At 44.9% G+C, this 27,898-nt stretch overlaps 1 protein-coding gene across 8 annotated transcripts in view; it reads right to left on the reverse strand.

Annotated features, from left to right (window-relative positions):
• The window catches only part of LOC122559499 (contactin-1), a 771,145-nt gene that overhangs the window by 370,240 nt on the left and 373,007 nt on the right, over positions 1–27,898 (reverse strand). For all 8 annotated transcript variants that reach the window (XM_087997462.1, XM_087997461.1, XM_043709043.2 and 5 more), the window contains 6 exons: positions 27,491–27,672; positions 18,000–18,133; positions 17,461–17,590; positions 16,671–16,821; positions 8,693–8,820; positions 5,368–5,543 (listed from right to left, as the gene is read on the reverse strand). In XM_087997462.1, coding sequence (XP_087853588.1) covers positions 5,368–5,543; positions 8,693–8,820; positions 16,671–16,821; positions 17,461–17,590; positions 18,000–18,133; positions 27,491–27,672 — 901 coding nt within the window. The remainder of the gene's footprint in view (positions 1–5,367; positions 5,544–8,692; positions 8,821–16,670; positions 16,822–17,460; positions 17,591–17,999; positions 18,134–27,490; positions 27,673–27,898) is intronic.

A 27,898-nucleotide genomic window follows, 5' to 3' on the forward strand; every position in this document is an offset into this window, starting at 1 on the left:
CTTCCTTTCCCGCCGTACCACCCAGTACCCTTCCACCGACACCCTCCTTCGACTGACTGAACTGGTCCTCACCCTGAACAACTTTTCTTTCCAATCCTCCCACTTTCTCCAAACAAAAGGAGTAGCCATGGGCACCCGCATGGGCCCCAGCTATGCCTGCCTCTTCGTAGGGTATGTGGAACAATCCATCTTCCGCAACTACACTGGCCCCACCCCCCATCTTTTCCTCCGCTACATTGATGACTGTATCAGCGCTACCTCGTGCTCCCACGAGGAGGTTGAACAGTTCATCCACTACACTAACACCTTCCACCCCGACCTCAAATTCACCTGGACAGTCTCGGACTCCACCCTCCCCTTCCTAGACCTTTCTGTTTCTATCTCAGACGACCGAATCAACACGGACATCTACTACAAACCGACCGACTCCCACAGCTACCTGGACTACACCTCCTCCCACCCCGCCCCCTGTAAAAACGCCATCCCATTCTCCCAATTCCTTCGTCTCCGCCGCATCTGCTCCCAGGAGGACCAGTTCAAAATACGCACAACACAGACGGCCTCCTTCTTCAAGGACCGCAATTTCCCCCCCGACGTGATCGACGATGCCCTCCACCGCATCTCCTCCACTTCCCGCTCCTCCGCCCTTGAGCCCCGCCCCTCCAACCGCCACCAGGACAGAACCCCACTGGTCCTCACCTACCACCCCACCAATCTCCATGTACAGCGCATCATCCGCCGTCACTTCCGCCACCTCCAAACGGACCCCACCACCAAGGATATATTTCCCTCCCCTCCTCTATCAGCTTTCCGTAGAGACCACTCCCTCCGTGACTCCCTTGTCAGATCCATACCCCCCACCAACCCAACCTCCACTCCCGGCACCTTCCCTTGCAACCGCAGGAGGTGCAACACTTGCGCCCACACCTCCCCCCTCACTTCTCTCCAAGGCCCCAAAGGAAACTTCCATATCCGCCACAGATTCACCTGCACCTCCACCCACATTATCTACTGCATCCGCTGCAGCCGGTGTGGCCTCCTCTATATTGGGGAGACAGGCCGCCTACTTGCGGAGCGATTCAGAGAGCACCTCTGGGCCACCCGGACGAACCAACCCAATCACCCTGTAGCACAGCATTTCAACTCCCCCTCCCACTCCACCGAGGATATGCAGGTCATTGGACTCATCCACCGCCAAACCACAACAACGCGACGGTCGGAGGAGGAGCGTCTTATCTTCCGACTGGGAACCCTCCAACCACAGGGGATGAACTTGGACTTCACCAGTTTCTTCATCCCCCTCCCCCCACCTTGTCTCAGCCGAATCCCTCCAGCCCGGCACCGCCTTCCTGACCTGCAGTCTTCTTCTTGACCTCTCCGCCTCCACCCTACTCCGACATATCACCCTCACCTTGACCTCTTTCCACCTATCACATTTCCAACGCCCCTCCTCCAAGCCCCTCCTCCCTACCTTTTATCTTCTCCTGCTGAACACTCTCTGCTCATTCCTGAAGAAGGGCATGTGCCCGAAACGTCGAATCTTCTGTTCCCTAGATGCTGCCTGACCTGCTGTGCTGTTCCAGCAATAAAGTTTCAGCTGCTGAATCTGTCAAAGGAAGGATTTCTAAATGAAGGGACCACAGTTATGTCCCACCATGGGCAAGTGGGACTTGGATATTGGAGGCTGCAGCAACTACAGGAAGGGAGAGGAGTGCTGATGTCACTTGTATACTATTTATCTTGCCAAATGGACTCAAATCTCGTCTGGGAAAAATTCCCTTTCCAAATATCCATTCAAACAACAGAAACAGTGGTGGACACAAGGAAATGTAGAGCAATGTGTAAATTAGAGAAGTCGAAAATGGACCTAAACCATCTTTGCAAAACATTAGCTTACTGTCAGAAAACAATTTCTCGTTCATTTTATCCATGACTACAGGCAGGAAAACATGACCTGTGGAACATCCTAGCCAGAATTTTCCCCAACTACCATGTCACATTGTGGGACACCTGACAAAATCAAACAAAACCTAAGAGATGGGATACATAAATCATCTAGAAAGGAATAATTTGATTAGGGATAGTCAACACGGTTTTGTGAAGGGTAGGTCTTGCCTCACAAATCTTACAGAGTTCTTTAAGATGGTGACCAAACAGGTGGATGACAGTAAAGCAGTTGATGGGGTGCATGTGACTTTCAGTAAGGCATTTGGTAAGACTCCCCATGGCCGGCTATTGCAGAAAATACGGAGGCATGGGATTGAAGGTGATTTAGCAGTTTGAATCAGAAATTGGCTAGCTGAAAGAAGATAGAGGGTGGTGGTTGATGGGTAATGTTCATCCTGGAGTTCAGTTACTAGTGGTGTACCATAAAGATCTGTTTTGGGGCCACTGCTGTTTGTCATTTTTATAAATGACCTGGATGAGGGCACAGAAGGATGGGTTAGTAAATCTGCAGATGACACTAAGGTGGGTGGACAGTGCTGAAGGATATTGCAGGTTACAGAGGGACATAGATAAGCAGCAGAGCTGGATTGAGAGGTGGCAAATGGAGTTTAATGCGGAGAAGTATGAGATGATTCACGTTGGAAGGAGTAACATGAATAAAGAGTCCTGGGCTAATGGCAAGATTCTTGGTAGTGTAGATGAGCAGAGATGCCTAAAAGTTGCCACCCCAATTGATAGGGTTGTTAAGGTGGTGTACGGTGTGTTAGCTTTTATTGGTAGAGGGATTGAGTTTTGGAGCCATGGGATCATGCTGCAGCTGTACAAAACTCTAGTGCGGCCGCACTTGGAGTATGGCATACAGTTCTGGTCGCCGCATTATATCAAGAATGTGGAAGCATTGGAAAGGGTGTAGAGGAGATTTACCAGGATGTTGCCTGGTATGGAGGGAAGGTCTTATGAGGAAAGGCTGAGGGACTTGAGGCTGTTTTCGTTAAGTGAGAAGAAGGTTAAGAGGTGATTTAATAGAGGCATATAAGATGATCAGAGGTTTAGATAGTGTGGACAGTGAGAACCTTTTTCCTCAGATGGTGATGGCTAGCATGAGGGGACATAGCTTTAAATTTCAGGGTCATAGATATGGGACAGATGTTAGAGGTAGGTTCTTTACTCAGAGAGTAATAGGAGAGTAGAACACCCCGCCTGCAACAGTAGTGAACTTGCCAACTTTAAGGGCATTTAAATGGTCATTGGATAAACATTTTGATGATAATGGAATAGTGTAGGTTAGATGGGCTTTAGATTGGTTTCATGGGTTGGTGCAACATGGAGGGCCAAAGTGCCTATACTGTGCTGTAATGTTCCATGTTCTCAAGCCAAAAAAAGAGATAATAGACAAAGGTCGGCTCACAGTCATCCTGAACAGAAGGGACTACATAGAGAAAGCCAATGCAGCACTCGCAGACACCAACACCTACCAACAGGTGGCGCTAGACCCAACCCCACAACTCGGAAACAAAATTACATATCTCCGAAGAAAATTACACAATTCTGGACAATTAAACAAGACGGAATTCCAGAAAATGAAATCAGATGGGACCAACACCCCACGATTCTACAGACTACCAAAAATCCATAAATCAGGAGCCCCCCTCAGACCCATAGTCTCACTACCCAGAACACCAACTTACAGACTGCCCAAAGAACTACACGCAAGGCTGAAATACCGAGTAGAAGAGTCACAACACTCCATCCACTCCACCCAGGAATTCCTAAAAATCATCAAAAACACCAAAATAGAGGAAGATGAAACAATGATCTCATTCGACGTAATAGCACTGTTCACTTCCATCAAAAGCGACCTGGCAAAGGAAACACTTACCACACTTTTAGAAGAGAGCATCACACACACACACCAACCACCAATCACATTACCAACAAAAACATCATGAAGCTAGTGGACCTGTGCCTCACCACCCACTCCACCTTCAACAACATAGTCTACAAACAAACCAACGGCACACCCATGGGATCTCCGCTATCAGGATTCATAGCAGAAGCGGTAATGCAAAGACTAAAACAAACAGCCCTACCAACCATCAAACCAAAAATCTGGGTCCGCTACGTAGATGACACCTTTGTCATCACAAAATGAAACAAGATAGAAGAGACATTTAACATCATCAATAATACCCTCACAGGCATAAAGTTCATCAAGGAGGAAGAAACCGACAACAAACTGGCATTCCTGGACGTCACAGTCGAAAGAAAGGACAACGGAGAACTACAAACCTGCGTATACAGAAAACCGACAAACACTGACCAAATACTTAACTACACCAACAACCAGCCCAACACACACAAACAAAGCTGTATCAGAACACTATTCCAACGAGCCACCACACACTGCAGCACAGACGAACTTCAGAAAACAGAGGAGAACCACCTATACAATATATTCAAGAAGAACGGATACTCAAAAAATACAGACCGCAGATTCCTCAAGAACAAACCACGACAAGCAGACCAAACACAGCCAGAAACCCTAACCACCTTACCATACATCAAAGTAGTTTCAGAAATGACAGCCAGACTACTAAGACCCCTTGGAATCCTAGTAGCACACAAACCCACCAACACTCTCAAACAAAAACTAACAAACTTAAAAGACCCAGTACAACCCATGGACAAAACCAACGTCATTTACAAAATTCCATGCAAGGATTGCCACAAACACTACGTAGGACAAACAGGAAGAAAGTTAGCCACCAGGATACATGAACACCAGCTAGCCACAAAAAGACACGACCCTCTCTCCCTCGTAGCCCTACACACGGATGAAAAAAAACCACCATTTCGACTGGGACAACACATCTATCCTGGGACAGGCTAAGCAAAGACATGCCAGAGAATTCCTAGAGGCCTGGCACTCCAACCACAATGCCATAAACAAACACATAGATTTAGATACCATCTATCAACCCCTCAGAAAACGAACAGGAAATTACATCACCACAAACCCCAGGAACCCCATCCAGGACAAACATATAAATAGAAAGCAGGAGACAACAGCTTCGCTTCACTTGGAGGTCGCCACTGATGATGTTACCTAGCCAGGTAATGAAACGTCTGGATATCAAACCTACAGTTCAGCGAGCAAACCTACACCCAAGAGATAATAGAACTCTGCTAAATTTCTGATTCCTTCAGGAAATTAACACCAGTCTAGGTATTGCCATTGAGTCTGGGTACATATTGTAATTATACAAACATTAGTGTTCTGTGGTCTGACATTAAATGGAAGGTAGTTGATTTGATTGATGATTGCAGTGATAACCTGTGATGAGAATGTTGTTCAATGAAAATAACCTAGATCAGCACGTGACAAGGACATTTTAATGACCTTTACCTCTGGACACTTACCTCTATCCTGCGTTCCATGTAGTCTTTCTCTTTCTCAAAGTCAATGGTATAACCATTTGTTGACCAGACTAATGACAGGTCCAGGATGGGGTCATGAGATGCATGGCACTCCATCGTGCCATTTTCCCCTACAGTAATATCAATGTTCGATGGCTCAAGAGTGATTCTGGTGGGTTCTGTAAGGACATAAAGAAGAAATGTAAAACCAATATATTTACAAAATCTAAACATCTTGAAAACTTTCCAAAAAGCATGAGCCAAAGAAGAATGTGGAACTGTAAGCCATGTGTACTTTGTGTTCAAATGGGAGACAAAACATGAAAGCTGATGGGACACTGTGGGTGCTGGCAGCTAGTTTGTAAAGGTTTTCAAACAAACTCCTTACTCCTCATGGGCTTTTTAAAATATTAATTTTAATCATCTACTCCAATAACTAATGCTGCGCTGAAAAAGCTCTCTTGTTGCTCCCAAGTAAAGTTCCTATCCTGTAAAGTATGCAGTTACACAAAATTGTTCCGTCCACACTAACTCCCATTTCACAGGATCTTGACCAACGTCTGGATTATGTTGCTTGCTTGTGTAGCATTACACTGCATCAGCAAGGGAGGATGTGACTTTGGAATTATCACATGGTAAAAGCCAAAGAAACTCAGTTAGTACTGGCAAAATGACATCAACAACAAATGGCATGTATTTTGTGTCTAGGAGACATGTCAAAGCGCTTTACAGAGATGTAATTGAAGACAAATTGATAATAAGCCAAGGAAAGCGATATGAGGGTTCACAACAGAAAGCCTGATGAGAGAGACAGATTCTAAGCAGAATATTGAAGAGGAAAGAGAAGATTAAGGAGAGAGTTCCACAGCTCAGGATCAAATGGCTGCAGACTTAACTGGGTGGAAGTGAGTACTGCAGATGCTGGCGATCAGAGTCACGATTAGAGTGGTGCTGGAAAAGCACAACAGGTTAGGCTGCATCCAAGGAACAGGAAAAATTGACATTTCGGGCAAAAGCCCTTCATCATTCCTGAAACGTTGATTTTTCCTGCTCCTCGGATGCTGCCTGACCTGCTGTGCTTTTCCAGCACCACTCTAATCTTGACTGCAGACTCAACTGTCAATGTGGACCAAAGGGAATTGTGCATATTTGAGGAATGCAGAGTTCTCCAAGGGTTGAGTGGCTGGAGAAGATCAGTGAGATATGGAAAGGTAGACAGTGTTCAATACCGAGGTGAGGATATTAAAACCAAGGTTTTGGTGGACTGGATGGCAATGTAGATCAGAGGGAACAGGGGTGATGGATGAAACGGACTTCACGCACGTTAGAAGGTGCACATCAGGCAATTGAGCTAATATCAGATTTTTGTCCAGTCCACAGTTTCTCATAATTGTTGCAAAGGTCAGGAAATACATCAAGTTGCTAAACTCTCACATGGAGGTGGTGTAGCTAGTCCCCCTATTTTGTATAAATGGGATTAGGGGACAATTAGCTGTGGTTTTGGAGAAAGGGCTGAAGAATCTAAATGAAAGGAGGGTTAGTGAAGAGGAAGAAGTGTTGAGAAAAAATTATCTGAATAATGTGATGAGAAGTGGGATAGCTGGAGATGATTTATCAAGGAAGAATAGGTTTGCCACTTCTAACAGAAGAAACAAATTGTGCGAGTGCTATGAGCACTGATCTAAATATACATCTGACTTCTTTCACTTCCTTATTGCTCAACATGTAAGGTTTTTCCAGAAATGTCTTCATTAACCTGGATCAGGAATCTACTTTGCTCTTCAGCACAGGTTACTCGATCGGAGATCGCTAAATTTGGATTCTTCTGGATTTAATGGACAATCTGGTGAAATGATTAGCTTTTTCTGAGGTCATAACTAAATTGCAATGTTCTTGCCTTGAGCTTTTGCATTAATAAACCACAGGGGGCGCTATTTAAGCTGATCAAAAGAGCCCAGAGTCTAATTAATAATGTCAGCGGAATGAGATATGAAGAAAGCCTTGAAATAAGGCATTACAAGAGTCTCAACAGAGAGATGAGTAAGATCGCAAATATCAGAGGATAAACCAACTAGTTCAAGTTCAAATTAATTTCTGGAAGTAACCAAAATGGAACGTTAGTTTGGATCACTCGCAGAAAGTGTGCACTGCAGATGCTGGAGATCAGAGTCTAGATTAGAGTGGTGTTGGAAAAGCACAGCAGTTCAGGCAGCATCCGAGGAGCAGGAAAATCGACGTTTCAGGCAAAAGCCCTTCATCAGGAATCTGACGAAGCCATTCCTGATGAAGGGCTTTTGCCTGGAACATCGATTTTCCTGCTCCTCTGATGCTGCCTGACCTGCTGTGCTTTTCCAGCACTATTCTAATCTGGATAACTAGTGGGGCAAATAACGGGTTCAAACAGCGGGCTATGCTTGGGGTTGTTAGACCCAAGTACCTGCCTCACTTCAATATTATGTTTGTGCCCAGATGACCTTGAAAGAGGATGACATGGTGCCCACTGGTGCATGTCTGGCTTTGCATCACAGGGGCTGGAGTCCATGATCTCCCACTGAAGCAACATTCTAATATAAACTTAAATTTGTTTTTTTGGTACAATTAGCTAATTAGTTTAGTAGATTTTATTTGTATTCAAAAGTGTATAAAGGGGATGGAAATACCATTACAGCTATACAAAATCCTCCTTGGACTATAACTGAGATGTGGCAGTCAGGTTGGACAATGATCTTTGTATACCAGAAGGAACACAGAATGACAAAAATGTTCACAGAAATCCATGAGTGCAACTCTGAGGAGAGATCACATAAACTAGGTTTGTATTAGCTGGGATAGGGATGAATTTACTGTGGCATGGAGAATCTTGAAAGGCATTGACAGGGTAAATAAAAGGAAACCTTTTCTGCTCATCGGGAAGCCTAGGACAGGGGGATCCTGACTGTAAATTTAAGCCAGGGTTTTTTTAAGTTAAGAAGTTGGTCTTTACTCTGTTGGGTTCACTTCAAATTTTACACTGAACTGTGCTTATGATCTCCAGGAGCTTCAATCCAGTTTTGAACCAATTTAATTTTACATTGGGAGTTATGCATCAGAAAGTAGCAGATTACCAAACCCTTTCATGAACTACGCTTGTACCAATCTAGTCCTTTTATTAAAAGCTAGCTCGAGGGGATAAACTGGATGATGCAATATTACTTGGCAGACGTGAAAAGAATTAGGTTTCCAGGGAAAGATATTCAGGAACATTTTTTAATTGAAAATAAGAGATCCAAAGTCTTCATTTAAAAATGGCAGTTTAAAATAACTCTGTGGCAAAGCTTTGCTCCCTTACCGGTCACTGTTAAAGTGCCACTGCTGTTAGCCTTTCCCCTGTTGTTCTCTGCAAAACAGGTATAGACTCCCTCATCGGCCTTAGACAGATCCCGAATCTCCAAAGTGCCATTGAACCAAATGGACATCCTACAATAAATGCAGCACAAGACAAATTAGAGAGAGTTTATAACACAAAACCCAACTGGTCCACCATAGTGCTTACAATCTACTGAAGCCTCCTCCCAATCTTCTTTTCCTTTCCTGTCTTTATCTGCTCCTCCTTTCACACATGAATATAGGAACAGGAGCAGACTGTTCAGCCCCTTGATCCTGTTCCACCATTCAAAGAGGTCATGCCTAATAGAGTCATAGAGATGCATAGCACGGAAACAGACCCTTTGGTCTAACTTGTCCATGCCGACCAGATATTCTAAATGAATCTTGTCCCATTTGCCAGCATTTGGCCCATATCCCCCTCAACTCTTCCTATTCATTGCCCAATCTATCCTTCCTAAGTGTGGTGCCCAGATCTGCTCACAGTACTCTAAGTGGGGTTTAACAAAGGTTGTTTATAACTACAAAATTCCATGCAAGGACTGCCACAAACACTACGTAGGACAAACAGGAAGAAAGTTAGCCACCAGGATACACGAACACCAGCTAGCCACAAAAAGACACGACCCTCTCTCCCTCGTAGCCCTACACACAGAGGAAAAAAAACCACCATTTCGACTGGGACAACACATCTATCCTGGGACAGGCTAAGCAAAGACATGCCAGAGAATTCCTAGAGGCCTGGCACTCCAACCACAACGCCATAAACAAACACATAGATCTAGATACCATCTATCAATCCCTCAGAAAACAAACAGGAAATGACATCACCACAAACCCCAGGAACCCCATCCAGGACAAACATATAAATAGAAAGCAGGAGACAACAGCCTCGCTTCACTTGGAGGTCGCCACTGACAATGTTACCTAGCCAGGTAATGAAACGTCTGGATATCAAACCTACAGCTCAGCGAGCAAACCTACACTCTAAGTTTTCTGTAACTGCAGATAACTTCTGCACTTTTATACTTCAGTCATCTAGATATGAAGGCCAGCATTCCATTAGCTGTCTTGATTATTTTCTGCACCTATGTGTGACATTTTGAAGATCAATGCACCCGAACCTCTCAGTCTCTTTGGACATCCACTGTATTTAACTTCACACCATCAATAAAGCATCCTGACTTATTCTTTTCCAAAGGCTGACTGCACATTTGTTTACAGTGAATGTCATTTGCCATTGTTTTGCATATTCACTTACTCTATCAACATCCCTTTGCAATTTTACATTATCATTCTACACGGTCTACAATGCCATCTAACTTTATGCCATTAGCAAACCTGGACACGTGACTTTCTGTGCCGTTACCCAGGTTACAAATAAATAATGTGAATAATTGAGGCCCTAACAAATGTCCTTGTGAGACACCTCTGGTCATAGCCTGCCTATTAGCCCTATTTTCTGTTGCCTGCCACTCAACCAATTTCCAAGCCATGTCAGTAATTTGCCCTCAACTCTATTGGTCGCTCGTGTGGAATTCTATCAAATGGCTCAGTGGTTAGCACTGTGACTGACAGTGCTAGGAACCCGGGTTCAATTCACCCTCGAGCAACTGTCTGTGTGCACTTTGCACATTCTCCCTGTGTCTGTGTGGGTTTGCTCCAGGTGTTCTGATTTCCTCCCACCGTCCAAAGATGTGCAGGTTAGGTGAATTGGCCATGCTAAATTGCCCATTGTGTTCAAGGATGTGTAGGTTAAGTGGATTAGTTCGGGGTAAATGTAGAGTAACATGGTGGGGGAATGGGTCTGGATGGGTTACTCTTCGGAGGGTCGGTGTGGACTTCCTAGGCCGAATGGCCTGTTTCCATACTGTAGGGATCCTATGATTCTACGATCTATGTAAAAAACATCTACAGACAATCCCCTGTCACAACTTCAGTCATCTCTTCAAAAAGTACTAAGAAGTTTGTAGGCATGACTGGCCGGTCATGAATCCATGTTGGCTCCCTCTTATTCACAGAAAGTTTTCAAACTCTTCCTGGAATTGACGGTGAGGCATCAGTTGCAGCAATGGCAAAGTGGGGAATCCTGGAGGCGGTAGCCTGGAATGGGGACCTTGCAGAGACCTTGGAGCTGTGTTTGGAACCCAAGGCAAATGAAGCTAAAGTCCAAGTACTTTCTGTTTATTCTTTTGTGCTTCAAAATGGGACTGGGTTGTGGCAACAGAACACTTCTCACTGTATCTCCTGAGATATGTGACAACAAGTCATCTGTTCAATTCCTTTTAGTTCTTTCCTGTTATTGGGAGGAGTGCATCACCAAAGTGAAACAAAAACTGGCCTTTTGGAAGCACCGTGCTCTCTCCATTGTTCGTGTAAACCTGGTCATCAGTTGTGAGGCACTCTCTGTTATTGTACGTGGTACAGGTCTGGCTCCTTCCCCAAACTTGCACCATTTCAGTCATCCGAGCCATCTTCCACTTCATCTGAAGGCCTAAGTTTGACCGTGTCTACGGGGACACCATGTACAAAGCTATGGATAAGGAGGGGAAGAATGTACCCAAGGCCATCGTCATCCTGATGGCCACCTTTGTGTGCAGCTGCATCAAGCTGTGTGTCGACCCACAGTCCACAAATGCTAACTATCACTATGTACTGTGATTCTACCTGTCCCCGGTGTTACGAAGGATGGATCTGGCCTCGTTGCTGGAGAATGCTCCAAGTATTTGGACCATACTGTATCACTTGTCCTTGACAGAGACATTTGCAAAGAAAAACACCTTTGACCACCAGCCCATCAGGAAGTGGTCAGCACCTAGCGTCTTTGAGACCCTGTGAGTAAAGGAGGTTTGATTCTATTGCGTGGTTCCCTGATTAGACTGTCAAACTAATTAGGCAGAATGCCTCCTCACCAGAACTTTCCAAAAGCACCAAACATCACTTGGCTGGTGGTAAGAAGGGCACTACCTGTGAGATCCATCATGTATGCCCAGACCCTCTGCACGAATGCACCTTACACTCGAAGTGGATTGCGCGGGGATAGAGACTGTTACACATCTCCTTCTGGAATGTGCCTTTGCAAAGGCAATCCAGAGAGATATGTACTGGTTTTAGTCAAGGATCATCCCAAACAGCTCTGTGACACAGGACTCTGTGCTCTATGGTCTGTTCGCCAGGAGATAAACACCAACTGTGCTGGGAGGACCATTACCTCGCTGAAAGACACTCTCTGGTCTGCCCCGAAACCGGGTCTTCCAGAGCAAGGAGTTGACCTCAACCAAGTGTTACAGATGGACACACTCCAAGGACACATGCTGAGGCACACACTAAAGCTTGAGGCAGCTGGAGCCATGGCACAGTGGGTAAAGACCACCATCTGAGGCGTTTCTACTGAAGTTAAATGGGGGTCTGTTCGGTTATTAGACCCTCTCAGTGCCTTAAGCATATTTAAATACAATCCTGCATGAGTAAGAGGTGCCTTGAAGTTGTTTGCTGGACAGAGTAACACTCCAATGTTTGTTTCTTCCTTCAACATTTCATAGAATCCCTACAGCATGGAAGCAGGCCATTCAGCCCATCAAGTCCACACTCATTCTCTAATGGGCATCCCACCCAGATGCATCCCCCAACCCTGTAACCCTGCATTTCCCCTGACTAATCCACCTAGCCTTCACATCCATGGATGCTCCAGGCAATTTAGCATGGCCTGACCTGCACATCTTTGGACTGTGGGAGGAAACGGGAGCTTCCAGAGGAAACCCACGCAGACACAGGGAGAATGTGCAAACTCCACACAGACACTCGCCCAAAGCTGGAATCAAACCTGGGTCCCTGGCGCTGTGAGGCAGCAGTGCTAACCACTCAGCCACCCTGTCATGCCTCGAGTAACTGCTGTCTTGATGTCGAGATCAGTCACTCCCACCTCACCTCGTCAGCTATTTTGTCTACATTTGAACCAAGGTTGCAATGTGGTCAGGGATTGGGTAACACTGGCAAAACCCAAATCGAGCAATTGTCGTCATTGCTGGGCAGACATCAGCATTGTGGTTGAACTGGAATACAAGTATTCAGGACAATTGCTAGAATATTGTCAGCAACTTTGCAGTATTCAGCTCTGCCTCGATACTCTGAGTGAATCAATTTGTTTGACGACTTGCATTTGTGAGGCTGGGATCTCAAGAAGAGCACAAGGTGGATCATCTACTCTGCATCTGCGGCTGAAGATTGCCACAAATGCTGCAGGTTTGAGTTTTGCATTGATATTTTGAGGGAATAATGGGGATATCGGTTTAGTCCTCACTTGAATCAGCTGTCGAATAATCCACCAGCATGGTGGACTGAATGTGGGAAGACTGCAGAGTTTCGACCTGATCAGTTCTTTCTGCCATCACCTCGCCCTCCCTATCACTTGCTGCTTTCACTGCTTTGGCACGCAAGTATTCCATTAACACGCCTTCGCCAGTTGACACCCGAGTTTTAGCTTGGCTCTGGCTTCTGTCATGCCCTTCTGCGCTCTTCATCAAACTCGGGTTAATCTTCCAGCTCGACACTAGGTATGGTGAGAGGGATACGCTGAGTCCTAAAGTTACAAATTGTGGTTGAATACCAATCTTCCGCTGATGGCACCCACAGCTCCTCTTGAGTGCCCTGTTTTGAGGTGCCAGATCTGTTCTGAATCTCTCTCATTTAGTGTGATAATCATGTCACACATCATGATGGAAGGGATCACCTACTGATACTGTCTGTGGCCAAATGCTCCTGGAACAGGTAGCTGGGTAAAGACAAGATCAAATAGGTTTTCCCCTCTTGCTGGTTCCATCATCAATTGAAGTGGCATTGACACAATCATTGATGTATGGAGATAGAGGCTGGTGAAGGGGCCTAACTACAAGAACAACAATGAACATACCACAGCAGAAAGGCATAAATAAGGCTTCTGCCCATGTTTTTATTATCATGAAGTAAGACAAGGTAAAGGGGAAATTGCTCAATGAGAGAATAAATTCAGTTGTGCAAATGACAATGGTGGAAGCTGGAGGCTATTTGAGCTTCTGTTCAAGGAAGGAACAGAAAGTTCTCAGCTATTGTAATGGGGCCAGGAATGTGGAAGGATTGAGAGTCCGGAGAGGAGGCAGTTATGAAGTTTGAACCAAAGATGCCCAGGATTTTCTTCACTAAATGGGTCGATAACCTGTTATGCGTTTAAAGGTGATGTCACCAAATCAGCAACAATCACAAGCCTGTCACCGACAGGAACATCCATGTTAAAGCCACAGTGGCGTGGAGGGTATACGATAACTGAAAGATGTCACGGTAAATGAGAGTGTTCCATATGGTTGAGGATAAGTCTGCACTGCAGCAAGAAATAATTGCAATGATTCAGTGGGGCTGGCCAAAGGTCAATCAATATTCATATTCCAACAAAACTGGACACATTATTTTGTGAAAAGTAACATTATTTCCCAGTATATGAATGAAACAATGCAGGAATTTCCAACCAATAGGCTGGGTTAGCATTGTATAGAACTGCAGCACTATCATAACAGGGAAAATTATCATCTTTCCCAACAGCTGTCAGCAATCTTCAATAAGACCTGGTGCCGCACAGGTGATAGCTAAAAGCTGTTCTCCGATCTTACAGACAAAGCATTCAAGAACAAACATGGAAGATGATAAATAGAGCAACATTTAAACGCTGCACTTGAGAACGCAATACATAGTCCATGGAGGTTTCACACTCCAGAAGCCTTCCTGGTGTTCTTCTCTCCAATAGTCCTGGGCTATGGAAGCCTTCTTATTTTGTTCAGATCCTCCCTCTCTGCTATGACTCTGTAACCTCTTCTGGGCCCATATTTTGTTGACAAATTTGCTTTCTCATCTCCTTTTGTCTTGCAATGTTGTGTCTCAGTCACTTCCAGATTCCACGCTATTTCAGCCCTCTTTCCAGTGCTCTTTCCCGGAACCTCCCGGCCTGTTCCATGGCTCTGAGTGACCGACACCTTTTGGACCTGAAGACAGGTGATCCACCTGAAACATTGGCTGTGTCTTTCTCTCCACAGATGCTGCCCGGCCTGATGAATTTATCCAGAGTTTCTGACATTTTATAGAAACTAAATCTATGACTTCTGCCAATTCTCACCCGGAAAGGTTCCTTTCAGTGAGCTGTTTTCACTCTCCTGCCATCCTCTTCATATTTGATTCTTCAGACTGACTGAAATGAGTTACGTACATTACCCAACATTAATCTACTTGTGCCCAGCTTCTGAAAGATAAACAACAAAAAAAACTAGCACAGCTCAACAGAATTCAACCTCCTTCACCTCTCATTCCATGTGCACCTCCCCACTTTGCTCAATGGATTCTAGTCTTCAACAGGCTGAGATCTTCTCTCACTAAAAGTGAACCGAATATTGCATGGTGCAAAGGCAGGAACTCCTGCCAGGAGTTGAATTGGTTGCTTTTGGTATCGAAGTTCTGACAGTAGTGGTGGACAGACACGTTTCAAAAATTCCACTTGCTGCTCAACATTTCTGAAGAAACCGAATTGGATATCAGCTGGGAATATAATGAGCGGCTCATGTGATCCTGTCCTTTCTGCTCCACAGCCCTCGACAAGCTTTGAGCTTCCTATCTTTTCATACATTGCACCACTTCAGCACTTGGCAGCTCTCCCTCAAAACAACCACTGGCTGAAGTGCTGCCCCAAATGGACTCATAAAACCTGATGCAATCCAAACCATCTATCAGGTAGCTTGCCCACTACCTTCACAGCAACCACAGGATGCACTGCAGTAGGTCACTATGGCTCCTTCGGCAGGACCCTCCAAACCCATGAACTCCAATATCTAAAATGACAAGAGCAACATCTCTGCAGGAATTCCACTACCTCCAGGTTGCCTCCTGGGGGTAAATGACAGGAACCGCAGAGGTTCAAGAAGCAGCATGTTTTCTGAGGCAACTAGTAATGGGTAATAATTCCTGGCCCTGACACGCACTTCAGTGAATGATTGAAAACAAAATGCTGAATTGTGGACATTGCAAGCTATCCAGCTCCGTGAAATTTCAGGTTAAAAATACTGGCCCAAAACTTCCAGTCTCCAAAGCCACAGAACCCCAAGACATTCCTGATTCTAGATATACGTGGGAAGTACCCAGGAAGTTTAAACTTCTGATTCCCGCTGCCCAGGACCCTGACCTTAGGCTGAAGACTTGGGGTCAGATATGTGGGTCTTGCCTGAATATTTACCTACACATATGTATGGTCAAACAGCTGGGTAACCCAGCTTAACAATGACTCTCCCAATTGCTAACCACTGACCATCTGGCTACCTCACTAAAACAACCAACTACCCAACTCACCCACCTTCTCATTCATTTAGTCACCATCCACCCACTAACTCAGTGTAAACTAATGGGAGTCAGAGAGTCATAGAGATGTACAGCATGGAAACAGACCCAATCTAATCCCACCTGCCATCACCCAGCCCATATCCCTCCAAACCCTTCCTATTCATATACCCATCCAAATGCCTCGCAAATTGTACCAGCCTCCACCACATCCTCTGGCAGCTCATTCCATACACGTACCACCCTCTGTGTAAAAAAGTTGCCCCTTAGGTCTCTTTTACATCTTTCCCCTCTCACCCTAAACCCGTTATTTATATATGTGTAAATGAAAATCATTTGAGTTCAAACTATTGAAATTTGAATGAGTAGCATGAACATTTTCATTGTGTCTGAAGGGTTTAATGGCTAACTCGTCAGTATTTTAGTAGCCACAGTGTTTCTTATAAAGCACAGTATAATCTAAAGGATTCCTAGAGAGTACGGAGTTTCCAATTTACACTGGGAGAATTTTCTAGGTCACCATGTCTGCCTTGGCAAGCCAAACCATCCCATGACATACCATCCATCACACTCATGCGTGGATTCATTTCACTGACCTGGAATTATTCTTGATGAGCTCGGTGCCTTTACTCCACATGAAGGTTGGCTTGGGAGCGGCCTTGGGTTTGCAATCCATCAACACCTTGCCTCCCCTGGCCCCCAGCAGTTTCTTCTTCACTGGGTTCAACCTGAAGTCTGGGCCTGAAGCTGAAAGAAACCACAGGACAGGATCAGAAAGCCAGGAGTTTAAGGAAAACTTACTCTCTGCAAAGTGTCACTTTTCCCTTCCTCCAAATCCATTTGATTTTGCTTTATTAGGATGTATGGGTGAGGAAATCTAACTGGGGAACACAACCCTGCTTTATCAACTGAACAGCAGGAACCATATGTCATTCAATCCTCCTTAATCTGCTTATCCCATAAAAAGGCTCCATTTGCAGCTCATTTTACTCACCTTAGCTCCATGTCCCTTGGTAGCTTTACATGGAAACATAACAGCTCAGAACAGGCCCTTTCATAACTCCCAATACCTTTTGTAGTTACATTAAATCTGTTCTTTTGGTTACCATTCCCCCCGCCAGTGGACATAGTTTCTCTCTATTTATTCTTTGTAAACATGTCATCATTTTGAACTCCACTATTAAATCTTGCCCGAAACCATAACATCTTTGAAGACTTCAGCATAACAGAGGTCTTTCATCCTATCTGACTACTGCTCTGCTTTAATGTCTCTGCACCCTCTCCAAAGCCCTGATCTCCTTCCGTGAATCATAGAGGTTTGACAGAACCATGCGAGATGAAGAATTTTCACCGAACTCGGGGCAGCATTGTACTCTGAATACCAACCCAGAACTTTCAGCTCAGCGTTGGAGTACAGGGATCCATACTTGTTCTCTGTCACACATTGGTACATTCCGGAATCTTGCAAGGTCAGTCGGGAAATCCGCAGGTCCCCTCGATTCACTCGAAACCGGGCCTGCACACAGTTGAAATGAGCAGATCTGAAAAAGGGAACTCGGTCGCATTTAGATCAAAACTCCGTGGAACTTTTGTATATTCCCAGCAACGCACTACAAAGAGTTTATCACTTTCAGACCGGGACCTGGAGAAAGGGAGAGGTAAACATTGATACTTGCAGAAAAACCCAAATCGTTGACTGTGTGCTTGGCGTATACTTACAGACTGCACGAGGAAGGACTTCTCTAGAATGGAAGCAGAGATCAATAAGCATGAACTTGCCATTCCTATTCAAAAGCAAGCAGGGCACACAGACTGTGCATGGGCCCAGACCATGCATTCCCCTTCTTTCTCCTGAGTGTAAAAGTGGGTACACAACAGCAGCAAACTTAGACAACCCCAGCGAGAATGCAAGCACAGCTTCATACCCCATGGATGACCTCTCCATTACGGAGCCATTTGTAAGTGGGCTGCGGTTTGCCTCCTGCTTCACAATGCCAGGTGAAGTCACTCCCGATATCTTGCATGGTGTCGTTGATCGACCTAATCCAGTACGGATGAGCTGGAGAGAGACAGGAGCTACAAGTTAAAATGAGCTGCCAGTGGCATTGATCCATTTCATTTTCATAAAAATATTTCGAACTGAAGGAGGGGTTAAAATAAAAAGCGGCACCAGGGCAGAAGCATCAATTTGCAAATTTATTTTCTGCCTCAACCGTTTATATTTTCCCTGGTTTCAGCTTCTCACTTTCATTCTTTGACCTATGAGCAGCTCCTTTTGCTTTGTGCCATCCTCATTTTCGTCACTGCATCTGGGCATGATCTACTGGTTCACAGCCACCCTAGTCAAACCCCCTTCCTTTCACCTGACTTTTCACCAATGCCTACATTGTTAAACTTCCCACCAACTCTGCTACAAGATACCTCACCTGTGGTACTGCATTTCTCTCTTCAACGACAATGTCTGACCTGCTGAGCACTTGCAGTTTATATTTCAGATTTTAAGTATTTGCTTTTGTAAGTGTGTTATGATGATGTGGCTTTAAGAGGTTAATTTGTTCTAGTTTTTTTTTAAGACAAGTTCAAGGCAGAGGTGCTGACTAATCAGTGCCACCAGTGTGAACTGCTTGTAAACTCTTGGGAGTTTGTTTTAATAGTTGGAACAATAGAAGCAGCCTGGATGGGTGTGGCCAGCTCTCTCAGACCAGAATTTCTAGTTTTTTTTTACATTTTTAGATTCAGCAGAACCTGCTGGAGTCTTGAAGAAGTAGAAGTTACTTTTTCCTCTCTTTTGGTTACAGCTAGAAGCTGGAGTTTCTCTTCCAAATGTGGGCGTTGTGTGTGAGAAAGTCTATTTTCTGAAGTTGCCTTTTTGCCAAGGTGCGGTTTAATGGGATGTTACTACATTGCAAAACTTAACTTGTCATAGTTACTGTGGTATTCTGATAAGCTTTACAATAATGCTGTCATTCTTTCTTTTGGTGTATTTTAACTATGGTATTTGAATAACTTGTGTTTTGCTAAACGCCAGGTATTGTGATTGGTCACATTACATCGGGAACACAGCACTTTACATCTGCCTTTAAAATAAGAGTAAGTTAGGGTCTAGGCTACTCCTTTAAATATTTTGAAAGAGTCTGGTCTGATCCACAGCAAAGGGCAATTGCACGATGTGCAGCAAAACGACCATCCTCATTTCTCCACAATGACACTGATTTTCAAATCAATCAATAAAGCTTCACCTGTACTTTCCATTAACTCAGCACCGAGGGCAGCAATGTTGGCCACAGACAGAAATTCAGTGAACAGGCAGCGCAGATCTGAGTCCATAAGAGGGGAGACTGTCAGACAGATATAGATTTGACACAGCAAATGGAGGATGTTTGAAAGTCAGGGCTTAAAATTCAAGATGAGTAAGGAGAGATCTTCCTGCTGGTAGAAGCGATGGTTGCTGGTGAGAGGCATCAATTATCAGTATCGGAGCGGAGGAATAAGTGGAGAACCAGGATAAGCTATAGAAGTGTAATTGTGGTCAAAATTCCAGTGGCTAATCGAGAGAGCTCCAGAGAAATTTCCTAGCAATCCACCAAGCATTTCCTGATTAAATACTTAATTGTACAGAAGGTGAATTCCTGAAGAAGGGCTTATGCCCGAAACATCGATTCTCCTTCTCCTTGGATGCTGCCTGACCTGCTGCGCTTTTCCAGCAACACATTTTTAAGCTCAGAAGGTGAATGTTCCCAAGAAGGGACAAAAAAAATCAAAAGATTTTGTCTTACACATTGAAATGCAAGAAAAGCAACTTTAGAAAGGAAACAAAGGGCTCTTGAGGCACTGTGGTAGTGTATCTACCTGTCTGCCAGGAGGACCGAGTTCACACAAGTGAACAGGTTGATGAGAAAATATCAACAACCTAAGGAAACAACCATCTAAGTAGCTTGGGAAGAGGACACTTTGTGGTTAGTACAGAAATGAAACAGTTAATAGTTCCTACTGCCTCTCCGTGACACAATCCAACCAAAAGTTGTTTCCAAGTTATTTTTATGCTTCTTGCACCTCCGTCCTGTTGAGTGCAAGATAAAAAGCTTTGCTTCACGTTTTTCTTGTTTGCATTGCTAAATAATAGACAGATAAATAAAGAAATGATGAAATGGTTTTCACTGCTGGAAGGGTTGGCATGCAGGGAACACACAAGTATGATAAGGGCAAATTAGGGAACATGAGAATTTTGTTTTGCAACAGCATGCAATTATGCTCTAAAAGTTACTTGCCTGAAGATGGATGGTAGGGAATGGGATAAATACTTGAAAAGGGATAAAAAGATATTGTCAAACTTTGGGAAAATGCAAGGGATTGGGACGAATTGAACACTTTCAAAAAGATGGAACAGGCCCAATTGGATGAAATGGCCTATTTCAAATGCTGTAAAAGGCTACAATCAATGCCTCAGCTTCCAGCATGAGACACATGCACAGTGCTATATTTTGAAAGGGGATATTAGGGCGCAGTGTCTTGAAACATAGCCTCCAATGCTGACATGTTTTAGAGGTCTGGATATGTACAAAACACAATTTTCTGCAAGAATGTAAAATTTCCTAAGTACACTTAATCACACACATACATCTGAATTCAGTGCTCTGCTAGTGAAGAGTCCCATAACAGGCCAGAAATGTTCTGTTGCTTGCCAAGGATGATAAGTGAGAAATATTTGATCACAGCCCCTGCCTCACTTGATGCTGGTTAGAATTCCACACTCTAATCCCTTCACTGCTCTGCAGCTGTGAGGCAATTGATCTGCTGTTAGGCGGAATACCACACTGGCTCAATTAAAGCTCCTTGAGACAACTTACAGAAACCATCATGTTTCAAAAAAGCATGAGAGTGTTTGAAGGAGAAGCAGAAGTTAACTTCACATCAGATCAGAGAGCTCTTGGGGATTTGAGTGGAAATGATGTGTCATGGAGGATGAAGATCTATTTAAGGTCACCACTTTATATTTAACGCAATATCAATATAACCTCTGAATGAAGTTTCCAGCTTATCAAGCTAAGGATAGTAGTTTGAAGGAAATGGGGCATGTTTGTGATTGAGCTTAGGGTTCAGGCTAAAGAACCTTCACACTGGCTCAACAACGTAACCAAGGCTCATTTCAAAAGGGCCTCCTGCTACATAGAAACAATCAGAAAGGAACAAACGGAAATGTGACTGAGCCAATCAATGAGACAGCCGGTTGGATAATGACAAGATAACTGTGGAAATTAGATATTTCAGGGGATTTTAGGTATTTAACTTCAATTGAAGTGAGGCTGTAACGTCAGTTTAACTTGTAATAAAGAAACAGGATGACGGACACAGATTAAAGGTTGCAAAGAGTGAAATTAGGACAGCAGTGAGAGTGCTTCTGTCCACAGAAGGGCTGTTGTATGTTGCCAGGAAGGGAAGTCAAAGTGAGTGAAAGAATGAGGTCAGATGAGCTGAAGGGCTTCTAATAGCTGAACACCTCACATACTTGGAGTACTGCCCCAGGGAAACATTTCCCTCTAGTTCTAAAGAACAAATTCAACACCAATCCATGGAGTCTAAAAATAAAGAGGAATACATCACAAGTTGCATCAACTCAGCAATGGGTTCCACCTCTTCAGAGTTCTGGCTATTGAGGTGAGGATGTTAAGTCAAGCAGGAGAAACAAATTCCTGTACAATGTGACCAGCACACAGAGCTCCTCAAGCGAGAGGTCTGATCAACCACCTACAGCCTCCTGAACCACTCCCATCACACTGCCAGCTTGTGGACAGATGGTAGAACTAACTGCACCTCCCCACCGCCATCAACAACTGCTCTGTCAGCTGAAAGCAGTAACACAGCCAGCTGCTTCAGCTCCAGGAGATTCATTCATATACAACTGATGTATTCTGTTGGGCATGGGAGGGCTTATCCAATGCTAATATCATGAAGAGCTCATTTAAACCACTGTCTTGGCAATTTCACTAACAAAGGTGATGAAGAGGACTATGGTCATCCACAATGTCACTCAGTCACTTCTTTCTCCAGAATCATGCTCACACCTATGCATGCTTCATCTGGAACAGCCGAGGTTAATGTAAACTAGAAAAACAACCATGTGGCAAAACTTTCAGCAGATACACAGAACTTCTGAGAACAAAGCCTCCTTGCGTCCTGTTCAAAGTAAAGCATCATTATTGGTCAGCTGGAGGATACCCAATTGCACTGAAAGTGAGAACGCAAAAAGGTCAAAGGGACAAAATTATAAGAGCCTTTCAACTTTTTGACTCCCAAATGTGGGAGGAAAGCCAGATAGTTTATGTTTAAAACATGAATCACCACGGAGGAGAGAAAATTAGAGACTTACAGCTAATCACAAGTACCTTACTGCCTCTTCTGATCTTACTGTTCTTTGTTCAATTTCTGCGAAGGGCATAGAATCCACTAATGAACTGAAACAGCAAGAGGCAACTTGTAGGAAGAGCTCTTTGCTTAATTGCAACTCAAATCCTCAGCTTTTGGCAATCAATTAATTGCCTCTCAGAGATGCAAAGGTTTGACTGCTTTGATTGGAACGAAGAACATCTACAAATATCGACTTTTAAGGCTTTATCTCATCTCAAAAAAAAAGATATGGATTGTTAAGGCCACGCTGCCTGTTGTTCTAAGTCAGTGACAAAGCTGGAGTTGCAGGGAACATTTTAATGTGAACTCCAGATTCAGTGATAAAGCCTTGGAGCTCAGGCCAGTACTGACAACCTAGTGTTCTTGTAGCACCTTTGACAACCTCAAGGGGTACCAAAGTGCTTTGTTGTCAATAAAGTGATTTTGAAAGGTATTCCATGTTATTCTGTAGGAAATACAGCAGTCCACACACTCACGGCATGTTCCAACAAAATAGCTTTCCGACGTTGGCCAAACAAGTCAGCTTTTGTGTGGTAACTGAGGGTTAAATACTGACCAAAACACCCAGCGAGGCAAAAAAGGGCCTAAGTTGTTAGCTGAATTGGCCGTGCTAAATTGCCCATAGTGTTCAGGGATGTGTAGGCTAGGTGCACTAGTCAGGGGTAAATGTAGAAGAATAGGGTAGGGGAATGGGTCTGGGTGGGATAATCTTCAGAGGGCCGGTGTGAACTTGTTGAGCCAAATGGCCTGTGTCCATACTGTAGGGATTCTATGATCTATGATTTAAAATGTTTTACATCCGCCTAAAAGGGAACACTGGAGTGTCAGCTTAGCATTTCATCTGAAAGACAGCATTGCTCACAGTGCAGCACCTCTGCAGTGGATTGTTAGGCCCCAGGTTAGTGCTCAGGGCATGACTTAGCCAGAGGACTGGTCCGCAACAGTACAGCCACATATGGATCTGTTGCACAATGGACAGCAGGTTGAATTTCTGATCAATGATTAAAAGCATCATTGCTGGTTTCAGCCCATTCAGAGTCTATTTAGAGGACTCTTGCAGGAGAACCAGGTTCAAGTCCCACTGGCTCCAAACATGTGTAACAACATCTTCGAAACAGGTTGATTAGACTTTTATAAATATAAAAGTCAGTCAGTCAGTCTTCACCATGTTGGTTGCAATCTTGGTAGCAAGAGACCTCTGCCAGTGGCAGAAACAAATGGCCTTCAGAGAGATGACAGTAGCCTCATCATCAAAGAGGAGGCTTGGCTGAAAAGTAAATCTGCCTCCTCGGACAGAGGAAAGCACTCCCATCTCTCCTAAGTCCCCATGGAAATTGAACAAAGTAAAAGGAAATTTTCCTTCTGGCCTGATATCATGAACACAGTTCACACATATGGAAGTGTCTGAAGACTGGTTCCAAGTCTCTGACGATACTCGTGGGCTCTCAATGACTGAATTCAAATGGTGAGCTTAACAGCTCAATAGGGCTGGAGCTAACAACTCACCTACTGGCACGGTGGCTCAGTGGTTAGCAACTGCGGCCTCACAGCACCAAGGACCTGGGTTCGATTCCACCTTTGGGTGACTGTGTGGAGTTTGCGTACACCCCATGACTGTGCGGGTTTCCTCCGAGTGCTCCAGTTTCCCTTCTCAGTTCAAAAGAAGTGCAGGTTAGGTGGACTGGTCATGCTGTACTGTGTCCAGGGATGTGCAGGCTAGGTGGATTAGCCATGTGAAATTTGGGGTTATGGTGAGGGGGTGGAGGAGTGTCTCTGGGTCGGATGCTGTTCAGAGGGTCAGTGCTGACTCACTGGAGCAAACTGCCTCTATCTGCATTGTAGGGATTCTATGATTCTATTCACTGCTCAGTGTACATATTTAGGATAATATCATAGAATTCCTTACAGTGTGGAAACAGGACATTAGGCTGAACAGGTCCACACTGATGCGCCGAAAACTATCCTACCCAGGTCCATTCCCCAACCCTGTTGCTCTTTATTTCCCCTGATAATATTGTCTAAGGCTTTTGTGGTGCAGTGGTAGTGTCCCTATCTCTGAGCCAGGCAATCGGGATTCAGATTCCATATGACCTGTAACATGCCTCGAATGATTGAAAATAACTTTTAAAATGCTTTTAAAACAACCTGCCCAGAGATGTTACAACTCTGGGTCTCCTGGCTCAGAGTTGGAGTCACTGCCAGTGCTGCATAAGACCCGTGTTATGGTGTTGCTGGCTGAAGCAAGGCTCAGTGATGTTCATGCTATGAGGTTGAGGCTATCATTGGGGAGCTGTAACAACACACCACACCCACAGGCAATCACAGCAATAAAAAGAGGAAGTCTCCTGTCCTAGATCTGGTAAACAAGCCCCTTGTAGCTTCATCCTATTAGGAAAATTCTCAAGTTATCAATCCTCTTGTCACTGAGAACACTTTCTCCTTAGTCTCAAAGGTAATTATAATTTTAACCTATTCAATTTCCTTACAGTTTGCAACAGGATAAGCTTTTCTAGAGTTTCTACATAAAGCTGTCATCCCTGGTACACTTCCAGCCTCCTCTGCAACTCCCCTGACATCCTCTTTAAAGTGTCTAGAAATGGACACAATGTACCAGCTGGAGACTATCCAGTGATTTGGATAGGGTTAGCTGAACTGGCTCGGAAGGGCTAAAATACAGCCTTCCTGGAGAGCCTGACAGGGGTGGTAGGCAAGTTGTTGGAGTGAATCCTGAGGGACAGGATGTACATGTATTTGGAAAGGCCAAGACTGATTAAGGATAGTCAGCATGGCTTTGTGCGTGGGAAATCAAGTCTCAACAACTTGATTGAGTTTTCTGAAGAAGTAACAAAGAGGATTCACGAGGGCAGAGGGTGGACATGATCTATATGGACTTCAGTAAGGCATTCGACAAGGTTCCTCATGGTTAACAAGGTTAGATCTCATGGAATACAGGGAGAACTAGCTATTTGGATACAGAACTGGCTCAAAGGTAGAAGAGACTGGTGGTGCAGGGTTGCTTTTCAGACTTGAGGCCTGTGACCAGTGGTGCCCCACAAGGATCGGTGCTGGGTCCACTGCTTTTCGTTATTTACGTAAATAATACGGATGTGCACACAGGAAGTATAATTAGTAAGTTTGCAGATGACACAAAAATTGGAGGTGTAGTGTACAGTGAGAAAGATGACCTCAGATTACAACGGGATCTTGATCATATGGGCCAAAGGGCCAAGGAGTGGCAGATAGAGTTTAATTCAGATAAAGGTGGGACGTTGCATTTTGCAAAAGCAAATCTTAGCAGGACTTATACACTTAATGGTAAGGTCCTGGGGAGTGTTGCTGAACAAAAAGACCTTGGAGTGCAGGTTCATAGCTCCTTGAAAGTGGAGTCGTAGGTAGATAGGATAGTGAAGGCAGCATTTGGTATGCTTTCCATTATTGGACAGTGCATAGAGTACAGGAGATGGGAGGTCATGTTACGGCTCTGCAGGACATTGGTTCGGTCACTGTTGGAATATTGCGTGCAGTTCTGCTCTCCTTCCTTCTGGAAGCATGCTATGAAATTGGAAAGGGTTCAGAAAAGATTTTCAAGGATGTTGCCAGGGTTGAAGGATTTGAGCTATAGGGAGAGGCTGAATAGGCTGGGGCTGTTTCCCCTGGAGTGTCAGAGGCTGAGGGGTGACCTTATAGAGATTTACAAAATCATGAGGGGCACGGATAGGATAAATAGACAAAGTCTTTTCCCTGGGGTGGGGGAGTCCAGATCTAGAGGGTATAGAGAGTACATCCGAGGAGCAGGAGAATTGATGTTTCGAGCATAAGCTCTTCATCAGAAGTGTGGGAGTGGCCCAAGGGGGCTGAGAGATAAATGTGAAGGGGGTGGGGCTGGTGGGAATGTATCTGGGAATGCGGTTGATGAAGTTGGGGGTGATGGTGATAGGTCGGAGAGGAGGGTGTAGCAGATAGGTAAGAAGGAAGATGGACAGGTAGGACAGTTCAAAAGGGCAGTGCCAAGTCGGAAAATTGAATCTGGTATAAGATGAGGGGAGGGAAAGTGACGAAACCGGTGAAATCAGCATTGATCCCATGTGGTTGGAGGGTCGCAGGGCAGAAGATAAGGTGTTCTTTCTCCAGACGTGGGGTGGTTAGGGATTGGTGATGGAGAAGTCCCAGGACCTCCATGGAGGAGTGGGAGGGGGAGTTGAAGTGTTCGGGCAGTGGGATTGTTTAGTGTGTGTGTCCCTGAGATGTTCTCTGAAACGTTCCGCAAGTTGACGTCCTGTCTCCCCAGTGTAAAGGAGACCAATCGAGAGCAATGGACACAGTAGGTGACATGTGGAAGGGTACTGCTTGGGTTGGCGTGAAAAGAAGAGATGGAAGGCTTGGAGGCCTTCGTCATGGTGAATGGATGTTGAAGATGAGGCACTGGGGGCAGCTAACCAAAAGGTGGAGGGTGTGGGTGGTGTCCCAAACAAATGTGGGAAGATCCTGGTCCAGAGGGACAGGATGGCATCAAGGTACGCAGAATTAATTTCGGTGGGGCAGGAGCAGGCGGAGACAATGGGTTGAATGGGTGTGCAGTTTGTGCATTTTGGGTAAGAGGGGGAACCGGGCGGTGCAGGTTTCCCAGACTTTGAGGTTGGAGACTGTGGATAGGAAATCCCCTGAGCTGATGGTCAGGGAGATGATAGTTTGGTGATGGGAGGTGAGGTTGTGATCGAGTGGGCAGTAGGAGGAGCTGTCCGTGGATTCAGTGATGTAGAAGTCGGGGTGCACCAAACTACAACTGCGCACCGCTGCCCACCCTTGTCTACTGATTTGATGGTGAGGTTGGGGTTGTTTAAAAGGCATCTGAGATGAATAGGAAGGGTTTAGAGGGATATGGGCCAAGTGCTGACAAATGGGATGAGATTAGGATATCTGGTCGGCACGGAGGAGTTGGACTGAAGGGTCTGTTTTTGTGCTGTACATCTCTATGACTCTATGACTGTGACTGTCAGAAGGGTTCCCTTACCGTGTACAGTGAGCCATCCCTCAACCCGATCTGTTGCTTTAGAGTTCTCTGCTTCACACACGTAAGTGCCTTCATCCTCAGGCTGGATGTTGGTTAGTCTTAGCACCGAGTTGTAGGTGAGCAGCTCAGCACTGCTCGGCAAACTTCCCTCCTGCTTCCACCAACGGATCTGAGGAATTGGGCTGAGGAGAAGGGAAGACGGGAGATAAAGAAAGGAGAAGTGAAGGGTTTGGATAGGGATGGACAGAGGGAGACGGAGAGGCAGAGGGAGAGTTAGAAATAGAGAGAGTTAGAGAGAGAGAGAGAGACAGACAGAGAGAGAGAGATACAGAGACAGTGTGGGATTGGGAGAGACAGAGAGTATGAGAGAGAAATTGAGTATGATAGTGAGACAGAGCGAAAGAAAGG

The sequence above is a fragment of the Chiloscyllium plagiosum genome, unplaced genomic scaffold (assembly GCF_037043375.1).
Source record: "Chiloscyllium plagiosum isolate Xiang-an unplaced genomic scaffold, Cpla_swu_hap1 HiC_scaffold_19, whole genome shotgun sequence".
Lineage (NCBI taxonomy): Eukaryota > Metazoa > Chordata > Chondrichthyes > Orectolobiformes > Hemiscylliidae > Chiloscyllium > Chiloscyllium plagiosum.